The following is a 19,158-nucleotide window of genomic DNA, read 5'->3' on the forward strand; positions in this document are numbered from 1 at the left end:
AGTGTGAAATTGTGTTCCTTTACGAAAAATTACACAATCTGTGTGTCTGGTTCAAATGCGTAAAGAGATGGCTATCAAATGTGATTGACTTATCTGACTCCAACAACGGACAAGCACAATCTGAGGGTGATTTATAATTTTATTAAAGAAAATGTTGACAAAAGGTGGTATACCAGACTGAAATACACAGAAAATAAAAATCCATTAGAATAGGAAAATAATTTAAAATGTCTGTAAACGTCCCAGATTTGGTCACATAACACCAGGCTATTCAGGAAAAGGAGGTAATTCAGCAGCTGTCATAAGACAATATATGATCTAATATCACATAACAATATAGAAACCTACAAGTCATGTTGAGACATGTTATACAGTGGAAAAGCATATTCATATCAGTTAAAGTGATGCTACAGGATTTAAAAATATATTTTCAGCCACTTGTTCTAAAATTAGTGCTCACAAGCAAAAACGGGTTGCTGTGATAGAAAAAAAATGTGTGAAGAAATGACCTTGATTGGACAGAGAGCAGCACACCTCCTCACTACTACAAGCAAAAGGTTACTTGCATAGGTTTGTTGGCCTTAATTGCAAATATTAATCATACATGTTATCTATATTGTTTGGAATTGAGATAAAGACAATATATGTTAAAGAGTTTTTAATGGAAATGTTTATTTTTGTATTGCTTTTAAAGCCCCAATGATGTCCCTGGTCAATTTGACCCGAAGAGTTCCAAAGGGTCCAAAAAGTGAAGACAATATGAGGGTTAAACTGAAGAGTGTGTGGTCTAATGAGATAGGAAATCGATTTACATGATATCATGAACCATATAATCAACACTTAAGCCAACATTAAAGAATTAGCGACAGTAATCCTGTAGCACCTCTTTAAACACGTACAATCCATTGTCAGTCATGTTCACTTGAGATGTACTTGAATTGTTATGTAAACAAAACAAAAATATGTGAAAAAGGCTCAACAACAGGGTTTTGCCTCTCACATATAATCATGTTGGGAGAAAACTTTTGTAAACACTTGCAATTGGGTTAGAGTGGACTATGATCAGTTGCTCAGACAGGCACAAATTAAAACAAACACTCCATTCTAAACACTTCATTCAACATCATTGCATCCAAAACTTGCCAATATGGACAAGACTTGGCGGATTGAACACAAACACTTTTTTGACCATCTCTGTTAAGATTTAAACAAGGATAATTGAGGTTAGTAGGCTACTCAGTTGTGTTTACTTACTAGCAGTGGGATTAAAAGATCAACAGATTATTCCTCAGTATCCCCACACGTTTTTCAACATTCAAATGTACCTTTTAAATGACTATGGGGCCTGCTAATCAACTGCCAACAACTGGAAGGAATGAGAGGATCACAGCAACAAAACTAGCTATTATAAATGCATTGACTATCAGCCGTTTGAGGGGTGAACCACTAGGCTTTTTACCATGACCTCTCATCTTGAACCATTGCACCACCTCATCCAAGTTGTACTCCTGGGGCTTGTAACCGAGCTCTGCCCTGGCCTTTGCCATGCTAAAGTAATGCGTCACACCAGTCTTATACACCTCTGTTCGTGTGAGCAGAGGCTGGAAGTTATAGACGGGGCCGATGAGATGGTGAATCATTTCTGTGAGGAATGCAAAGAAGTAGATGAGCGAGACAGGCAAACGCACTTTGGGGAAAGAGTAACCCAGACCCTCCACTAGAGGTCTGAAGAACTCAAAGTTGTTGACAGGCCTGCCATCTGAAATGAAGTAAGCCTGCCCAGCCGAGCGGTGCTGACGGTCTGCGGTCAGAGCCTCAGCAGCCAGCTCATGTGCAGACACAAGATTGTCTACATGGACAAACTCCACCAGACTGCTAGGATTTCCATAAACAAACCGGAATATTCCCTTCTCTATGTACCCTACTATCCTGGGCAGGTGCCTCTGCTCTCCAGGCCCATATATACCTGCCGGGCGCAAGGCACAGGTTCGTAACACCCCAGTCCTGTTCTTCAGTGCAGTGCCACTAGCCTCCATCACTGCCATCTCAGCCACTGACTTGGTTCTGGAGTAATGGTCAGGGTGGCGATGGAGAGGTAGATAAGGGAGGCTTTCATCCCCGCCCTCTATGACTTGCCCTCCGAAGACAACGTTGAAGGTGCTGGTATAGACCAGCCTGGGGACTCCAGCCTCCACACACGCCCTGAGGACATGCTCCGTGCCCTGAACATTCACTTCCTCAATCAGTCTCTGGTTCAGCTGCTCCCTTCCGGACATGCCGTAGGAGGCGATGTGGAAAACGCAGTCGACACCAGCGACAGCCTTCTCCACTTGTGCGTATTCACGAACATCCCCATGCAGGAATTCAATGCCCTCTTGCACCTCTTGGTTCGGTGGGCTCATATCGAACAAAATCACTCTAGCTCCCTTTTTATGTAGAGAGCAGGCAAGGCTGGGGAGAGAAATACATACAATTGAGCTTTTAAAATGGGGCATCTTAGTCAGTCACAGATGTTCAAGGCATTATCAACCTTGCTACAAAGAAAGAAGTTAAGTGGGGAAAGTTACAATATAGGGCAAGTTATCATCTGTGAGCAGAGGGTGTCTGAGTAAACTGCAGTAAGCAGGTAAGCAGCAAACTGTAAGCAGGTATAGGCTACATGGGTAAGAGGGTGGAAGAAGTCTGTCACCATAGCATGAGGCAGTGGGCACAGGATACATTGGCCTGACAGCCTGACTTTGAATGACTGGGGGGAGAACTCCCCCTTGTGGAGCTCAAACTGCTGAATTATTTTGTTCAGGCTAACACACCTTGCTTACAGCCATGGAATTCACAGCCAGTGAATGCAAACATTGTTGATGGTAAATGTGCTGGTATATCTTTTGACCGCCTTACCGATAACCAAAGTATCCACTCCCACCGGTAATCAGAAAGGTGTCTCGTGTATTTTCCATTGCTCTGGAAAGAAAAGGTGTAGCTAGATCAGTTCTGTTCTAGAAATTAGTGTAACGTCACAACAGTTAAGATAATATGAATTTAACCAGAAACATGCTAGGCAATCACAAAGAGGAGAAACAAAGTAACGGATGAAACGCTGATGTAACGAAGACACCTGCCGAAATGTAACAACGATCGGGAACACAACATAATTATAACAGTCTGTGATGTCGTACACTGAAGAATATACTGGCCATGAGGAGTTAATACTTGAAATAATAAGTGATACATTGTCAAACTGTTTAGCTATGCATACAGCTTGCTCAACAATGACAGTTGTGTAAACTTTGAACATAGGAGCTTGATGTCGCTGCAACCAGCCAACTGCGCCTACTGCAAAGCTAATAATTGAAATGGCAAATAGAGAAGTTACAAAATGTCCCGATGTGTCACCAACCTTTTCTTTTGCCAAGCATCAATGTGTGCATTAATCGATGGAATACCACATGCACCTCCTTGCAAAAGCCTGCGACTTCCTTATGGCAGAGCCTCGTGGAATTCTCGAAGTAATTTTACGAGCGGTTTCGTACGGCTGTCACAGTTACAGCAAGCCTTTAACGCAAAATTCCTATTTTAAAATGTTGACGTGCAACTGCACTTCTTGAGTGACAGCGAAGATAAACCTATGGAAAAACAGGAGGGCAAAGTCTTTGATCTAGAAACGCCCCATATTTTTCATACTAGAGTCAAACAATTATCTAAATTGATCAAAATACTAATATGTAGTTACTGTAACTATTGTATATTTATATATATGAAAAGTGTATAGATCAGTGGAGTAAACCAGCAATGTGCAGATTTGTTGCTGATGGACAAAAGCCTATAGTCCCTTATGTCAATTGTCAAATAATCCTAAGCATGTTATCTTTTAAATATAATTGACCTACCCTTAAATACTGTACTTTTGCTTATTTCTGGGATCAATAGAACTTTCCTTAACCAAAAACAGCAGGTTGTAGGCTATGCCCAGAGTCCCAGAGTTTTTGTGGTTTCAAGTTGCATTATTGTTGATGAGTCACACATATATGGCCCAGTTTTAGTTGATTCCACTGATTTAGTTCGGGATAGGTTCCATAAGGCTGAAGAATCTGAAACTGTATCAGTGTATTTTATGAAATATAAGAAGTGTTCTCATACACGCCACAAGGAAGCAGTGTTTTACTAGTGATGGCCTTTCCTTACTCTTCTACGCAACATCTGTGAGTCTGTCGTACTGGTGGCTACAAGTGATTTGCTTCCTAGTTCCAGTGCAAAGTCTAGAGTTCACATGTTTTTCTTTTAAAGCAAGACCCTCTTATTTCCTGCCCATGTCCTCCAAAACTCTGCAATCTACACGACACCCATACTTTGAAAGTCACCTCTCTCCCTGCCTTTGAGGTAAGAAATCGTTCTTACTAAATAATAGTTTGGGGCGGGGCTATCCGTTCCAATGTGTATTCCTGTCTTCTATGCTCTCAATTACCTTTGCTGTAAATTGACCTGAGTTTTCTCATGTACAGTATCAATATCTGGCAATTCATAGATGTAACCTCCATTCAAAAGAGAACCAGCTAACCTTTTTTTCTTTTCTTTCCTTCTTTGCCCAGCCACCACCCCTCTCATTGGAGGACCTAAGAACTTTGTTTGATCTTCGTTTTTGCACATGGTAATTTCAGTCCTTTGTGGTATATTGGGTATTATTTCTGCTATGATATTTTTCATTTTAACTGATACAGTTCTTGAAATATTATTTAATCCCACTCTCAGCTGCTCTCAGCAAATCCCACCTGTCTCGGTAGACCACGGTCTCTTGGTTTTGTTGGACAATATATTTTTCATTTGTGCTGTGATGTCTCACAAAGTTCCTGAAACCTTCTAATCGTAGAGAAAAGATTCATCTTTTTGCGAAGAGTATAATTATATTGATTGTCCATCAGATACTAAGTCACCCAATAGTACTTTTTGTAGGTTACTTTTAGATTAATATTATTATTTGCCAGCCATTCCTGAACCTTAGACCAAAAGTCAGAAAACCAACTAACATATGTAGTTTGATGCTTATATGTAGCTTGATGGTTATTTTGAACATGAAAAGTCCATCCAGATTGTCTGTTTGTGTCGTGGATGGCTTAGATTAAGGCAGCATCACACAGTCAATTAATAATATGAATATTATCTACACCCATACACTTTCTACTTAAAAGAGGAGGTAAATATGTAAAACATGCTTGCAGATTTCAAATGTTGTGTTAAGGTGTTAAATCCTACGTCATTACAAAGTTATGCAATGTCTTTTTACCTAGGACAAAATGAATTTGGAGCAGTACTTTCAGAGGATTGGATTCCAAGGCCCATTTGAGAAACCAGACCTTGAAACACTGAAGCTGGTCCATAAACTGCACGTCATGTCAATCCCATTTGAAAACCTCAGCATTCACTGTGGTGAAAAGATCACATTGGACCTTGAATTAATTTACAATAAGATCGTCAGGGGCAACCGTGGAGGCTGGTGTTCTGAGAATAACTTCCTGTTTGCCTGGGTGCTGAAAATGATGGGCTATGATCCTGTAACACTGGGCTCAAGAGTCTTCAACAGCATCAAAAACGACTTCAATCCCACAGACACTCATCTCATCAACATGATTGTGATTGATGGGATTGCTTACATTGCAGACGTGAGTTTTGGGGTATCTTGTCAAATATGGCACCCACTTCAACTTGTATCTGGGAAGGAGCAACCACAGCCTCCTGGTGTCTTCCGCCTCATAGAAGATGGAGACATTTGGATCCTGGAGAAGGCCGGTCGAAAGCCCTTGGTTCTGAATGAAGACTTTGCCAACTCAAGTCTGGTAGACAAGAGGCAAACAAAGAAGATCTACTGCTTCAGTTTAGTGCCACGGGGGGTTGATCATTTCCTTGAAACGAGCCACTATCTTCAGACAGATCCAAATTCTCTTTTTACCAACAAGTCCATCTGTTCACTGCAGACGACCACAGGATTCAGAGCGCTCATTGGCTGGACTTACAGTGAGGTCACCTTCAACTACCAGGAAAGTGTTGATCTTCTGGATATGAAAGACATACCTGATGGTGATGTGGAGAAGCTGCTGAAGGAAAAGTTTAATGTGTTGTTGGTAAACAAGCTGGTCCCCATAAACAACAAAGTTAGTTATGCTATATAAGAGCCTGCAATACTTAATTGAGGTGCTGTATATTGACTGAAGACCCCCCCCCCCCCCAATCACACACACATTTCTGTTTGCACTATTAATAAATGAAGAAGAAATATTCACAAGTGTGTTGAATCATACTTTAATTATTTATAATTATTTATCTAGATCACATGCTTTTATTGTTTACAAGAAATAATAAATGTTTTTAATCAACTGCATATTTTGCTGCCTGTTATTGGGTCATTTTAGTCATGCATACACACAGAGTTCCATAACAGATCATGCGACAGGAGTATTTGAATCAATATTTAATGCATTTAAGGTACTATAACCTCTTCTCAGACCTTTTTAATTATCTTTCAGTTTGTATCTTTCAAATCTTTTGTAGTTGTTTTTGTGTTAGACATATAGTGAATTTTTAACCTTTGTTCCTGACCTTTCAAACTACAACAGTTACCAAGTAACTTACTGGTTCAGGTGTGCCAATGGTTGCATTCCAGGTCACCTACAATGCAACTGTGCAGCACTGTGAACCAGATCTCTCAAAGTCTGGATATACGGCATCCTCAGTCATCCTCCTAAATCAAGTCCACCTCTGCATGGGCTAAACATCACCCCTCCTCCTCACACCTCAACTGAACCTTCTCCTAAGTCATGTCTCATGCCCAAATCATGTCTTGTGCCTAAGTCATGTCTCAGCCATGCATGTGCCAAACATTACCCATCCTTCTCACACCTGCATGGGCCAAACATCATCCCTCTTTTCCCTGAATGAGCCAAACATCATCACTCTTTCTCACCCCTCTGAGTCCTCACCCCTGCATTAAACAAACCTCACCCACTTCTTTCGCTGCTGCAACCTTCCCTCACTAAAGTCTCAACTTGGCACTAGTCATGTGTTGCCATCACTCCTTCTTGTGTCAGTATGGCCTAAATAGTACGTAGTACGGTTAGTGTGGTATATACTTTTAGTAATCAGTTGGCCCTAGTGACTGTTGCATACAATGTACTTTTTGAATGGCTCTCTAGAAGCCTATTGGCGCTGGACTAAACAGGCGCATGTGCATGAAGCGTCAGGAACCGCAGCCCGGCTGGTAGGCGACCTGGAACGCAACCAGTTTTTGAGACCAAGACCAATCACAGTACAGTTTACGAAATCGTCCAATCCACTTTGAGGTTTCGTCTGCTTCCATGGCCTAGGGGAATTTGCACAACCATCTGCTGGAGAGTGAGCAATGAATTCCTTGGAACAGGCCGAAGGTAGTCAACATGGCAAGCAAATTAATTTATTTCCAACGAATTCATGTTAATGATTGTGTATGACGAGTAAAGGCCGACTTTGAAGTAAAACGCACAATGATAAACATGTATTTACAATGTCATGTACTTGACTCGCTAGCTGGCTAGCTTAGCTAGCTTGATTAGCAGCCAACCAGTGAAGTGACGTTCTTCGATTGATGGGTACCGGTAGATAGCAGGTAGAGGAGCTAGCAGTGCTTGCTCCTATGTTGTCAATAAGCGAGTTAGCTAGTCTGCTACAAAATGTAATTGTTCTCTTGCTACATCAATGTAGGTCAGTTTGTCTTTAAAGTTTTGCGATAACATGGTAGTGCTGCGCATAAGAAATTGTGGTAATTAGCTAAAAACTTGCTAAGTAGCGATGCATCGGTTGGCTAGCTATCACATTTACGTCTCACAAAATACCTATCGGCGAGCCTTCCAACATGATGCAGCTGATGTTCAGTGTCAGGAATAGATTGTGACTCAATGCATGATAGATCTCAAGTCCTTTAGTAATCCTTTTGATACGTTTCACTACATCCAATAATGGCACGCCATCCTATTTTGCATACAATACAGTCAAAAGTTTGGACACACCTTCTCATTCAATGGTTTTTCTTTCTTTTTTTTATTATTTTCTACATTGTAGATTAATATTGAAGACATCAAAACTATGAAGGAACACATGGAATTATGTAGTAAATAAAAAAAGTGTTAAACAAACCAGAATATGGTTTAGATTTTAGATTCTTCAAAGTAGCCAGTTGCTTTGTAGTAGTTGCTTTGATGACAGCTTTGCACACTCTTGGCAAGGTGTGTCCAAACATTTGACTGGTACTGTATATGCAGACCAATTCCTTTGGAAGTTACTGTAATGTAATTAATCAGTAAGCACTCAATTTGGACTCAAATATGGACCTGTTTCCTGTGTTGCAGGTGTTTTATTTGAAAGCAGGATGGCTTTGTAACCATTTGATTGCACCCAGCTTCTGATGTACCAATCTGTATATTTACAATGTGTGTCACTCATGCTAACATCCAAAATGTGGCTTATCTGTAAAACTCTTTTCCCTTTGTTTGTAGACCTAAAAGCCTTTGAGAGAAGATTGACAGAATACGTCTCCTGTTTGCAGCCTGCAACCGGTCGGTGGCGAAGTAAGTGACTATAGTTTGTATAACTGTCAAACCATAATGGAAAATGGCCGCTCAGCATGATTATTCTGGCCTCTGACACACATTGTACCGTGTATATAATTTTCATGTCTCACCTCTATCTGTTTCAGTGATTCTAATAGTGGTCTCTGTCTGTACGGCGACTGGAGCCTGGAACTGGTTGATAGACCCTGACACTCAGAAGGTCAGTGTGCGTTTGACTTTGACGAGTTGTGTTTCTGACAGACAAGGATGGCTTTCTGATCAACTTACCTCTGCTTGTTCTGCAGGTGTCGTTCTTCTCGTCACTGTGGAACCATCCGTTCTTCACCATCAGCTGCGTCACTCTAATTGCACTGTTCTTCGCTGGAATACACAAACGAGTTGTTGCCCCATCAATGTATCCTTCCTCTTGCTGAAAGCTCAACATTTCATCCCCACTCATTAGGCCTACATGGCCCATACATGTAATTTAAGTTCCTACCAGTATTGTTCACCCTTAACTCTTATACTTTCAGTATTGCAGCTCGTTGTCGGACGGTTTTAGCAGAATACAACATGTCCTGTGATGATGTAAGTTGCGAGAATCATCTCTGTAATACGATCTTGAGTGTCAATTTGTTATTTCATACAATATTTCAATTCTAAAAATAGTAACATTCAAAATGATTGCTTGGCCATCTGTGCATTGACCTACATGTTTATTTGTGTCTTTTGCAGACGGGGAAACTTATTCTCAAACCACGGCCACACATCCAATAGTCACAAACTCTGGGGGGAGGGCAGGCGGGGCGGGGCGGGGCGGGGGGGTTCTTAATATCACTATGTTGATTGCCACTGAACAACAAAGGACCAGAATCCTATTTGGGTGATCTGAACAATGTGAGACGGAGGGGGAAAGGGGTAATAACTGAGGGCGATTCTGTTGTTAATGGAATTGAATATGAAAGAATGAAGAAATATGGGGAGGAACAGACAACGCCTTTTAAAACAGCATCTCAGTGTTACCGTCACCCTTAAAGCTGCTTCTGTGCACAAAAACCCTTTGATATATTTTACTCATTCATCATGAGTTCAGATGTGTTTACTTCTAATGACATGCATTTGTTTTAGATAAATGTTTCTATTTTTAAACTAATTCTTATACAGTATACCTAATAAATAAGTGTGAAGACATGTTTCCCATGATTTACTCTTATACTGCTTGTCTTTGCCTTTGTTCAGACTACTGAAGTTTTTTGCATTTGCTTTGAAAGTGTCTCAACAATGGAAAGTTTATCCTATGTTTGTAGTTGCTATCGCCTCAATTTCTTATGTTGCCATATTCTGATCTAAAACACAAATGTTCATGACTAAGTTGGTGGGACTTGCCTTGATGAGATGTTAAGTCACCTTGGCTGAAAAGTTGATCTGTAAGTTTTGTGTTTTGAACAAGACTGATCAATTTGATTGACATTGTCTGATGAGTTCCTATATGCTGTTATATTCTCAGGCATAAACATGAACATGATGAGATCAAGGACATGAAATATACCCAATGTTGTATTTGTGTATGTACGTCAGTGCTTGATATTTGAAATGCTGTATCTGTGGCTTGTCACCACTGCATTAGGTAACTGTTCACTTAATGTTCACAATGACAGTCGGGTATTATGGAATTATTTATTTATTTTGTAGTGATTTATGGTTCCATCCAGTAGTAGCCTACTCTAAAGGGGTAGTAGGGTAGCACCTCATTAGAGAATTGATAGCAATGATCAGTATGATCTTTAGCTCTGTTAATGTCGACCTCGCCAAAGAGAGTGCACCCTCGCGACATAAGTACGACACCATTTCTGCTTTGCGGGCGTGAGTACTACTTTACGGCACTGGACGATTCTCCGAGGATCCACATGGTCAGAGATGATGTTAAACGTGAAATAGTATTAGGCTGCATTCACTCGTATACCAATATCGCATGTCGATTGGCACTTTATCATAAATAAGCAATGGGTAAAACGAAAAATAATAAATTCAAACGCCCCCAGTTCAACCCAAATGGACTGTTGGTAACCGCAGTAAAGGAAGTTGAAGACGACCACGATGATGAAGTTGACTCTCCTGCTGGAGAGTTACTCGAGAAAGTAGGACCCCTCCTCGCTTCACTCACAGACACCACTGTTGTTGAATTGTTACAGTATTTGTATCTCATTGTCATGCATCATATCGTTGGTCAAATATGGTCTAATATAGAGTGCTTGAGGAGTGGCGGCTTTGCCAGGCATGACAATCTCGACTAGCTTTATCACAACAATCATAACAATCTTCTACTAGGTCTGCCACGAGCATGATAGTCTCAACCATGCTGTTGTGGGAGACATACCTTGCTAATAAGATCTTCAGATGCAAGTAATTGACAATCGAGCAGTAGGCCTAACACAATTAATATGATATTCCCCACACCCCTGAGATATTTGTGTTGTATGTATTTAATCTACTGCATAGAAATGTAAAATCTATAATGCACTATACTGTGCAATGTGTATATACAGCACCATATGATATATTATATTATATATCAGAAGTGAGAAGAGGTAAATCAAACCTAAATCAAAGCCAATAAGGAATTGGGGACAGCATTCAAACAGTGGAGTTCACTCCTCTATGTGTGTGTTCAGTTGCAGAGTCCCAGTGCAGACGTGCGTGAGTTTGCATGTGCCAGCATATCCCGTGTGGTTCAGCAAAGCCAGACTATCCCCGGCTTTCTGCAGCGTGATGCGGTTCGGCGCCTGGGTCCCCTCCTACTGGACCGCAGCCTGGCCGTCAGGGAGACCGCCTCTGGGGCACTCAGGTGAGCCCTCAGGGATGTACTGAACACCCTACAGCCCCCTGACAGCAAAGCGATGGTGTCTGTCGACCGCGGATCATACTGTTTAGATTTAGTTGTCGCCTGCGATGAAATTGGGGAGGGGACTGTGGATCTGTCTCTGTCCATTCGTATGTCACACGCAATATCTCACACACCACTAGAACAATTTTGAGAAACTTAGATCCGGCATTGACAAAATTACATTGATTGGCCCAAGGGGGGCGCTGTGCTAAAACAACAGCAATTCTGAAATGACACTGATTGACTCAAAGGGGATTCGCTAGTAACCACTGAAATTACAAACTTTGAACAAGCAAGCACACAAGGATGGGCGCTGTACATCGTTCGTAGGGGACAACATGTTTACTGTAGATGTTTACTGTAGACGTTTTCAAATAGTTTGCAGTCAAGCACATTCTTTGGATCAAGATGGGAGACCAAGCCATTTGTTTGTGTAAGTCAGAAGTAGGGTACATGAAGGTGCCCTAATGTAAACAAACACATGCTGACAGATGGATTCCGTTGGAGGTGCCACACCTCTAAGCCCATTCCCTTACCATTCCATTCCCACCGTCCACACTCATGTGCTTCACTGTTGTGATCGTGATGACTATCTACAGATTGAATGATGGATGCTTTTGTTTTTACCCTGTCAGGAACCTGAGTGCCTGTGGGGGCCACGAGGTGTGCGATGACATGGTGAAGTATGATGTGATGACTCCTCTGACAGCCCTGCTCAGAGAGGTGAGAGGCCTTACCTTAGCTGTTAGCTCTCTAGACCTTTTATCCCACGGTCCTTTTAACTCATTTAGTGCCGAGGGTAAGTAATAAAGCTGCCCAAGTTGTCAACATTCTAGAGAGCCATGGGTGACTTTATTCACCCAAAATGCCTAAATGATGATGCTTCATTTTGTAGCCAATCTAAGTGTTGTTGCTAGGTAAATGCCACATGAAACACTTAAAGCACCCTAGGGTAGTGAGTGTTCCGGAATTCTTTGGCAGTTAGTGAAACCACTCCTATATTTGGCTGGGGGCGGTTGTAGTAGTTTTATCACAAAGTAGGATCAATAAGTTTACTAAACATTTAGATAAAGGCCTAGGTCATGATTTTCATAATTCAATGAATGAATGAATTCAATTAAGAAAGTTACATTTGAATATTGCTTGTTGGAAATGGTAACTCAGTGATACTATGCCGATTTGAAGTTATCAGAAATGTAAAACTGTTCATACTATTTAGCAACGTTAGTTGGACAATAACCCATTGACCCTGCTCTCTCTGAAGGAGTTTCTTTTTGTTGTATGTTATGGGTAGATTGAAGACCCATCTCTTCAGGCTACATCTTAAGGGTCCCTCCTAAAGACCTCTTTACCCCCCCTGTACAAGTTTCTCTCCTGTTAATATATAAAAAGAAATTTAAAAAAAGTTTCCTTCTTCTAGCATTGTGACTGCCTATGGCCCCTGGTCTGCGTATAGATTACTTTATCTTATGATGACTGATGGATAGATGATTCACTTACTTAAACAAATGTATTTATTGTAAGTCGCTTTGGATAAAGGCGTCTGCTAAATGCCGTAAATGTAAATGGGTGTACTTACAATGCACTCAGTCACATGAGGTTCTCAGATCCTGAACATTAATTTTATGCATGACTGAAAAGGGCAGGGCCTTCATTCCATCATGGTTAGCTACCTGGGTAACATGTCAATGCATAGTTGCAGTATCGATAACACTTTTGTGTTGTGTTTTGATAGCGCCTTAACCTCACTATGTTGTTTCTCCGTAGTGTTGCGCTGGGTTTGAGACCAGCCCCGCCCTTTTGTTGAAAGAGAGGAAAAACCCTGCAGAAGATGTAGCCAATGAAGCAGTAAACTTGCTGTTGAATCTCTGGTAAGATTGGGTTTTGAAAGGTCCTTGCTGGCTACCCACCACTGTGGCTATTTCCCAAATGTAAAAGATGGCCCAGCTGACAATATGTTCATGTTAGCCAGTAGAGCAACGCTTTACTAGCTTGGAGACAACAAAGTAGTAAAGACAGTAGCCTAATTGTGTCCTAGATGGGCCTTTGATACAGTAGCATTGTTCTTTGATGACACTTTGACACTGTATTTTCATTGTCTGTTGTAATAATGCAGATGTGTTAGATCATGTTCAGGATATGCACAAACTAAGTAGCCTCTGATTGTGTTTCATGATAGTTGTTTCACCATGTACTCTTGTGTCATATCACCCTATCAGTGAGAGCAGCAGCCAGGCGCTGTCTGTGTTCAACAAAGCAGGCCTTCTGGATGTCATTCTACAATGTCTGGAGCGACACTCGCACAATGTCAAGCTGGCCCTGTCGGCTGGTAAGTGTCATTGCCAAGCCCGTTGTCATGTTTGCATTTACCTTTCTTAATTCTTAATGAGGATGTGACTTGAATTTTGTGTGTGTGTGTGTGTAGCCCACTGTTTGCACATAGTGACTGAGGACAACAATGAGCTGCTGTGTAGCACGAATGCCGCCGTTGTCGGAGCTCTGGAGAATGTGCTGCTGTCGTCACATCCCGGCATGGCTCACACACTGCTCAGGACACTAGCCGCAGGTATGGCTCACACACTGCTCAGGACACTAGCCGCAGGTATGGCTCCGTCATCTCTGTCCCCCCCCATTGGCTCAACACGTCCACGGCTCTCCGAGGCTCAGACATTGATGCCATTTAATATGCAGAGTACTGTCGACAAGTCGATTAACAGTCAGGGGATATTTCCCAAGGATCAAATGACATCTCAGAAATTGAAGGGAGTAATTGAGAGTCTTGAATTGCCTACTGTAGACCATCTGATACCCGTGTCTGGCAGTATGAGCTTTATATATGCTCTGTTAACAGGGTCACTGTGGAACATGAAGAGCAGCCTGCCCACGTGCCGCCAGGCCCAGATACTCAACGCCCTGGTGGCCACCCTGTCCACCAGCCTGGATCTGGATGCTGGCCAACTGATCCCTGAACTGAGGGAGGCGGAAGTGGCCCGGAACGCCAGCGCCTCAGCCTCAGGGGAGATGGAGGACCAGGCAGCAGGAGATATGGTCGTTGAAGAGATGGAGGACGTCGAGGAGGAGGAGGGAGATGGACAGAGGAGGAATGAAAAGGCAACCCAGAAGGATAACGACTTTTCTGACCTCTTGCCTGTAAGTGTCGTATTGCCCTTCTAGAAGCCCAAAAAACACCTTTAACATTTGTGATAGAGATCCAGAGTTCAAAAGAATAAATACTGTATTTTAGTGCCTAACCCCTCGTCTGTCTTAAAGATTCAGCGACAACCTAAAGTTGTTGAAGCAGAGAATATTCCAGTAAGCGTTCACACGTTAAGGCTGCTCATGCTTTGAACTTTGTCACTTAATGGTGGTGTTTGGTTGGCTGTTACTTGGTTGGCTATAACTACATAACTCCTACATTAGTACATCTGAGGGCAGCTTGGAAAGAGGCTAACCGTGTTTGACTCATCTCATAGAGGAAGCCAGATTGTCACTGTGGAGGCTGAAGTGGTCCTCTCCTGAGGGAAGGGGTGCCTCATTCAGCGGGGACAGACACCAGGGTTCACACAGGGATGCAGCTGCAGAGTCTCTGCTGCAGTGTCACTCTCTTCCCCATGCTGACCTCGACGAGACAGAGCTGTCCCCCTCTGCACACACCAAAAAAAGTTGGCTTTAATTGTGGATGACATTCATGGCAATGTTCCAATAAAAGCTTTAATATCACGGGTGGCAGAACAGGACAGGGTAGGGCATGGCTGCTCCCAGCTCGTATCACTTCTGTGCTATGCCAAGTAATCTTCCCTATTTCTGAATTTGGTTATCACAGCTGTGCATAGTATTAATGACAACTTACAATTCTGCACTCTTGTTTTTTTTTTTTTAATATCATTTTTGATATTCAGGTTTCTAGAATGAAATGTGGATTTACAGCAATTTGCAACTGAGCAAAGTTAAAAGGAAAAAAAAAGCAGGCGACATCAATCATATACATGACGCTTGTTGTCGCGTCAGCTTGTGTCTGTGCTGGTTGATTCCTGTATTAAGTGTGTGAACCTGTTGATTCACATGGCTTCTGCTATTATCCAGAGGGGGAAGGAAGAGCTGAGGGAGGCGACAGCCTTGCTGACAGCTCAGCAGACGTCCTTGGAAATCATCGTCAACATGTGCTGCTCTGATGGTAAGGGTTCGTGTCAGAGGCAGCGGTGCTGGACCGTTGTTTTATCATCACCTTTACTGTCCGTGACACAGCTGTCTGCTGGTGCAAGCTCATACTGTGTAGATTACATCATAACATTATTTAATTTTTTGACCAACATCCTTTCTGTTCCTCTGAATGTTTTCTGTTGCTTTTGAGAATACGCTCGCGGCGTGAGTCACTTCAGCGATGGCCCCCAGCAATTTAGTTTGTTTGTTTGTTTGTTTTGTGTTTTGAAGACCCGTCGGACGACGAGTGGGAGGAGACGTCGAGCGGTGACGAGTGTGAGACTTGTCCTGACGGCCTCTCCGACGGGAGCTCCAGTCTGCTGTCCCCACTGTGCCTGTCTGCCGAGGTTCACGGGGCCCTGATAAACCACAACATCGCTGAGAAGGCATGGTCTAGTCTGTGTTCCTACACTCTGTCCAGGGGAGGCAGAAATCGGAGGACGGGCTCATTATAATGCATGGAACGGAATGAGGAATGGTATCAAACACGTGAGCCCGTCCACCAGCCTCCCCTGACTCGTATAGTGTACAATTCCACTGTAGAAAGAGGTGGTAATGATCTGTTTCTTTTTGCCATACTTAAGGTCCTCAGGAAGACACAATTCCCTGCCAGCGAAGCCATGGATGTGTGTCGTAACAATCCTCACTGGAAAGGATTGATAAAAAAGTAATTATTTCCTCTGATGTTGTTTTCACATCTACTCTGTCGGATGTTTTTTTTGTATTTGAATAATACGTGATTTGTAAAAATGTGATTTATGAGACATTTGTCCTGGTCCTGGTTACAGAGAGGCCATATGCATATGCGTAAGAGATTAGGCCTCCAGTACATACCTCAAGGAGTTGATGAATGTCTATTTGTCTCCAGAATGCAGCGGGTCCAGTATCGGGCTCTGACTTGTCTTCACAACATCCTGTCGACCATGGATGCTGAGTCCCTGGGGGGAGGAGCAGCCCTACAGGCTGCTGCACAACACCTGTCCACGCTGGTCTTCAGTGCTGCAGGTCAGATGTTCATGTCATACCATCTCTTAAATGTCGATTTGTAGATAGAGACGGTATGACGTTATGTAGATTTGAGCTTCTAAATAGTGCAGAATGGTGATGTAAATTACATGATAAATTTGTAGAGATCCAGGAATGAGATCACATGACAAAGAACGTTCAGTGAAGAGCATTGTTTTGGTCCAAATAAAAACACATTCTAAAATCTGGTGTCAAGGTTGAGCCCTGGCCTTTATGTACCTTTTACATTTAGTTTGTTTAAAAAGGATATGCACATATTTACCGCTATTAGAAAAAGTACTATATTCACATCTTTTAAAATTTCCTGTGTGGCCAAAGAGGGCAGCAGTGTGCAAATCTACATGCTTCACCTTTAACACTATACATGTGGATTTCTCATTCAGGATGATAATTATCTAATTTTAAATCCATGTATCTGCTTACCCAGAGATCCCTAAGGAGGAGGAGTTTCTCGAGGCAGTCACCAGTGCCCTGCGATCGCTCTTACAGATGATTGCCTCTAAAAACATCCCACAGGTGAGCGAGGTGTCTCAACAATCTCTCAAGTAGATTTCACCCATACACTGTCCAGCGTCGGCTGAGACAATACCTCAGCACTATCTCACATTTGTTTTGGATGACTCATTGTTTATGTCTGTGTGTGTGTGTCTGTGTGTGTCTGTGTGTGTCTGTGTGTGTCTGTGTGTGTCTGTGTGTGTCTGTGTGTGTCTGTGTGTGTGTGTGTGTGTGTGTGTGTGTGTTTCCAGTGTATGAGCCCCCAGCAGCTGATGAGCCTGAGCGAGGCGGCGACCCGTTGTGATGTGGTCAGTGTGAGGGTCAACGCCCTGGCCATCCTAGGCATCACAGGAAGCACGCTGGCCAAGGAGAAGGATACCGCTGAAACCCTGCAGGTATATCAGAATGTAATCCCTAATCGTGTGTAATATGTAAAATGTTTCAATTCGTTAAACAATGTTGTTTTCTTCATTTACAGACACGACAATGTTGTATCATCTTCAATCGTTATGATTACTTGAGATATTTGAGTGTTAGAATTAAACAATGTTTTTCCCCCCAAAAAATGAAGAAGTGCTATTTCTTCACAGATGATTGGCAATGCCTTGCTCCAAGTTGCCTCAAAGGATCCCAACCTTGTGGTGTGTGGCGAGGCCCTGGATGCCCTGTTTGATGTTTTTGCGGATGGAGCGGAGTCAGAGAAAGCAGCCAAAAACATCCACCTCGTGTCGGCACTGAAGGCACTTCAACCCGTCTTCAAGGCTAAGGTACTTGATTTGCAGAAACACTGTTTTGCTCCAAAATGCATGTGCGCGCACACACACACACACACACACACAGAGTTGAATATCATCAGTCTGATTTCTGCCTCTGTCCTCCTTTTTCGAGCAGATTCGTAAAGAGGGAAAGGGAAAGTACAGCACTGAGCAGCTGTGTGTTCTGGACAACGTCAAAGTCAACCTGAGGAGGTTCATTGGATATTTGGAGACTGTGACGAAAAAATGACAGCAGGCCAACACTGACTGAAATAAAAGTGGCTCAGAATTGACCTTACAATGAGCCGAGAGTTGCACCATTGAGAGTTGGGACTGAACGAGAAACTGAATTCTCATTAACAGTCGTGGTTGATTTTCATTTGTTTGGCTTCTCTTTTCACTCTCTCTGATTTTGAAAGCTTTATTGTTTTATCCGCGCTCCGTGGGTGTTGGATAGTTTGTGTACAAAAAATTAGAACAGATTTCTTTAATGAATTTGTTTTCAATACATTTTTGTGCTGTAGCCTGTACGAAAGTAAATTTCAGTGTACTGTATTTTAATGAAACAGACTGACACACCTGTATTTTTCACACTTCCTCAACCGCCACATGCTGCTACTATAACATCACAGACAGTATCCAAATTGCTCCACAGAGTATGTTTGTCTTATGACCAGTAGTGAGCAGGCTACCCAAGGGCCGCTCCGCTGACTTCATAGTGGTCCAATGTGCTGCCATGGAAAATGTGAGATGGACAGGCATGTTGTTTGCTGACCTCTGGTTTCCAGTGACATTACTGCCTGCAGAAATGGGCCATTACAAATGTACTACAAGGTCCTCTCTATTTTTTCCCCTTCTATCAGCTGACCTTGTGAGACCGCTATCGCCAATAAAACTTGGCAAGTTGATGTGCCGAATTCACCACCTGTATTCACACAATGATTGATTGTAGAAAGTTATTTCATAACATTTTTCTATCAGCCCTATTATTGCTTGAAACAAAAAAAAAAAAAAAGGTGGTTGGTGACCTTTGTGGTCACTTGAAGACAACTTGCTTGACTAAACTTACAATGATGCAATACTTGTTTGTGTGTGCTTTGCCTTTTTAAAACAATATTTGTTCAATCGTGTTTTTTCCAATGGAAATTGTTTTACATTTACATTTATGGCATTTAGCAGACTCCTTTATCCAAAGCGACTTACAACAAATATATTTGTCTAAGTAAGTGAA

The 19,158-nt window shown here is 42.3% G+C and overlaps 4 protein-coding genes across 5 annotated transcripts; 3 read left to right on the plus strand and 1 right to left on the minus strand.

Moving 5' to 3' along the window:
- Positions 1 to 127: 127 nt before the first annotated feature.
- Positions 128 to 3,455, minus strand: sdr42e1 (short chain dehydrogenase/reductase family 42E, member 1). The gene is made up of 3 exons (XM_083691047.1): positions 3,395 to 3,455; positions 2,896 to 2,958; positions 128 to 2,451 (listed from the first exon to the last, which is right to left on the minus strand). The coding sequence occupies exons 2-3, from the start codon at positions 2,952 to 2,954 to the stop codon at positions 1,353 to 1,355; spliced, it is 1,158 nt and encodes a 385-aa protein (XP_083547173.1). The 5' UTR covers positions 2,955 to 2,958; positions 3,395 to 3,455; the 3' UTR covers positions 128 to 1,352.
- A 755-nt stretch (positions 3,456 to 4,210) lies between these two features.
- LOC310820113 (arylamine N-acetyltransferase, pineal gland isozyme NAT-10-like) lies at positions 4,211 to 6,360 on the plus strand. Its single transcript, XM_083691634.1, has 3 exons — positions 4,211 to 4,374; positions 4,584 to 4,642; positions 5,280 to 6,360. Exons 2-3 carry the CDS (start codon positions 4,640 to 4,642, stop codon positions 6,156 to 6,158), a joined length of 882 nt encoding a protein of 293 aa, XP_083547760.1. The 5' UTR covers positions 4,211 to 4,374; positions 4,584 to 4,639; the 3' UTR covers positions 6,159 to 6,360.
- Positions 6,361 to 7,331: 971 nt separating this feature from the next.
- cnep1r1 (CTD nuclear envelope phosphatase 1 regulatory subunit 1) lies at positions 7,332 to 9,381 on the plus strand. Of its 2 annotated transcripts, none has more exons than XM_083690993.1 (6): positions 7,332 to 7,421; positions 8,514 to 8,585; positions 8,714 to 8,787; positions 8,873 to 8,982; positions 9,101 to 9,155; positions 9,303 to 9,381. In XM_083690993.1, the coding sequence occupies exons 1-6, from the start codon at positions 7,385 to 7,387 to the stop codon at positions 9,342 to 9,344; spliced, it is 390 nt and encodes a 129-aa protein (XP_083547119.1). In that variant the 5' UTR covers positions 7,332 to 7,384; the 3' UTR covers positions 9,345 to 9,381. The 2 variants fall into 2 exon arrangements, with proteins under 2 accessions (XP_083547119.1, XP_083547120.1); XM_083690994.1 differs by having other exon boundaries at positions 7,340 to 7,409.
- Positions 9,382 to 10,458: 1,077 nt separating this feature from the next.
- Positions 10,459 to 18,996, plus strand: heatr3 (HEAT repeat containing 3). Its single transcript, XM_083691145.1, has 15 exons — positions 10,459 to 10,705; positions 11,240 to 11,412; positions 12,087 to 12,174; positions 13,219 to 13,322; positions 13,671 to 13,780; positions 13,877 to 14,017; positions 14,303 to 14,601; positions 15,535 to 15,625; positions 15,883 to 16,037; positions 16,236 to 16,318; positions 16,520 to 16,656; positions 17,105 to 17,193; positions 17,424 to 17,567; positions 17,763 to 17,939; positions 18,064 to 18,996. The coding sequence occupies exons 1-15, from the start codon at positions 10,571 to 10,573 to the stop codon at positions 18,175 to 18,177; spliced, it is 2,040 nt and encodes a 679-aa protein (XP_083547271.1). The 5' UTR covers positions 10,459 to 10,570; the 3' UTR covers positions 18,178 to 18,996.
- The last annotated feature ends 162 nt before the right edge of the window (positions 18,997 to 19,158 follow it).

The sequence above is a fragment of the Argentina silus genome (assembly GCF_951799395.1).
Source record: "Argentina silus genome assembly, chromosome: 19".
In the NCBI taxonomy this organism is placed as follows: Eukaryota; Metazoa; Chordata; class Actinopteri; order Argentiniformes; family Argentinidae; genus Argentina; species Argentina silus.

Excerpts from the sequence above, each read along its gene's own strand:
- sdr42e1 (XM_083691047.1), bottom strand. The coding sequence starts at position 2,954 with ATGGAAAATACACGAGACACCTTTCTGATTACCGGTGGGAGTGGATAC. Across the intron at positions 2,452-2,895 it reads AGTGGATACTTTGGTTATCG|CCTTGCCTGCTCTCTACATA; the intron begins GTAAGGCGGTCA and ends TTCTCTCCCCAG.
- cnep1r1 (XM_083690993.1), top strand. The coding sequence starts at position 7,385 with ATGAATTCCTTGGAACAGGCCGAAGGTAGTCAACATG. Across the intron at positions 7,422-8,513 it reads GGCCGAAGGTAGTCAACATG|ACCTAAAAGCCTTTGAGAGA; the intron begins GCAAGCAAATTA and ends CTTTGTTTGTAG. Across the intron at positions 9,156-9,302 it reads ACAACATGTCCTGTGATGAT|ACGGGGAAACTTATTCTCAA; the intron begins GTAAGTTGCGAG and ends TGTCTTTTGCAG.
- heatr3 (XM_083691145.1), top strand. The coding sequence starts at position 10,571 with ATGGGTAAAACGAAAAATAATAAATTCAAACGCCCCCAGTTCAACCCA. Across the intron at positions 10,706-11,239 it reads CTGGAGAGTTACTCGAGAAA|TTGCAGAGTCCCAGTGCAGA; the intron begins GTAGGACCCCTC and ends GTGTGTGTTCAG. Across the intron at positions 11,413-12,086 it reads ACCGCCTCTGGGGCACTCAG|GAACCTGAGTGCCTGTGGGG; the intron begins GTGAGCCCTCAG and ends TTACCCTGTCAG.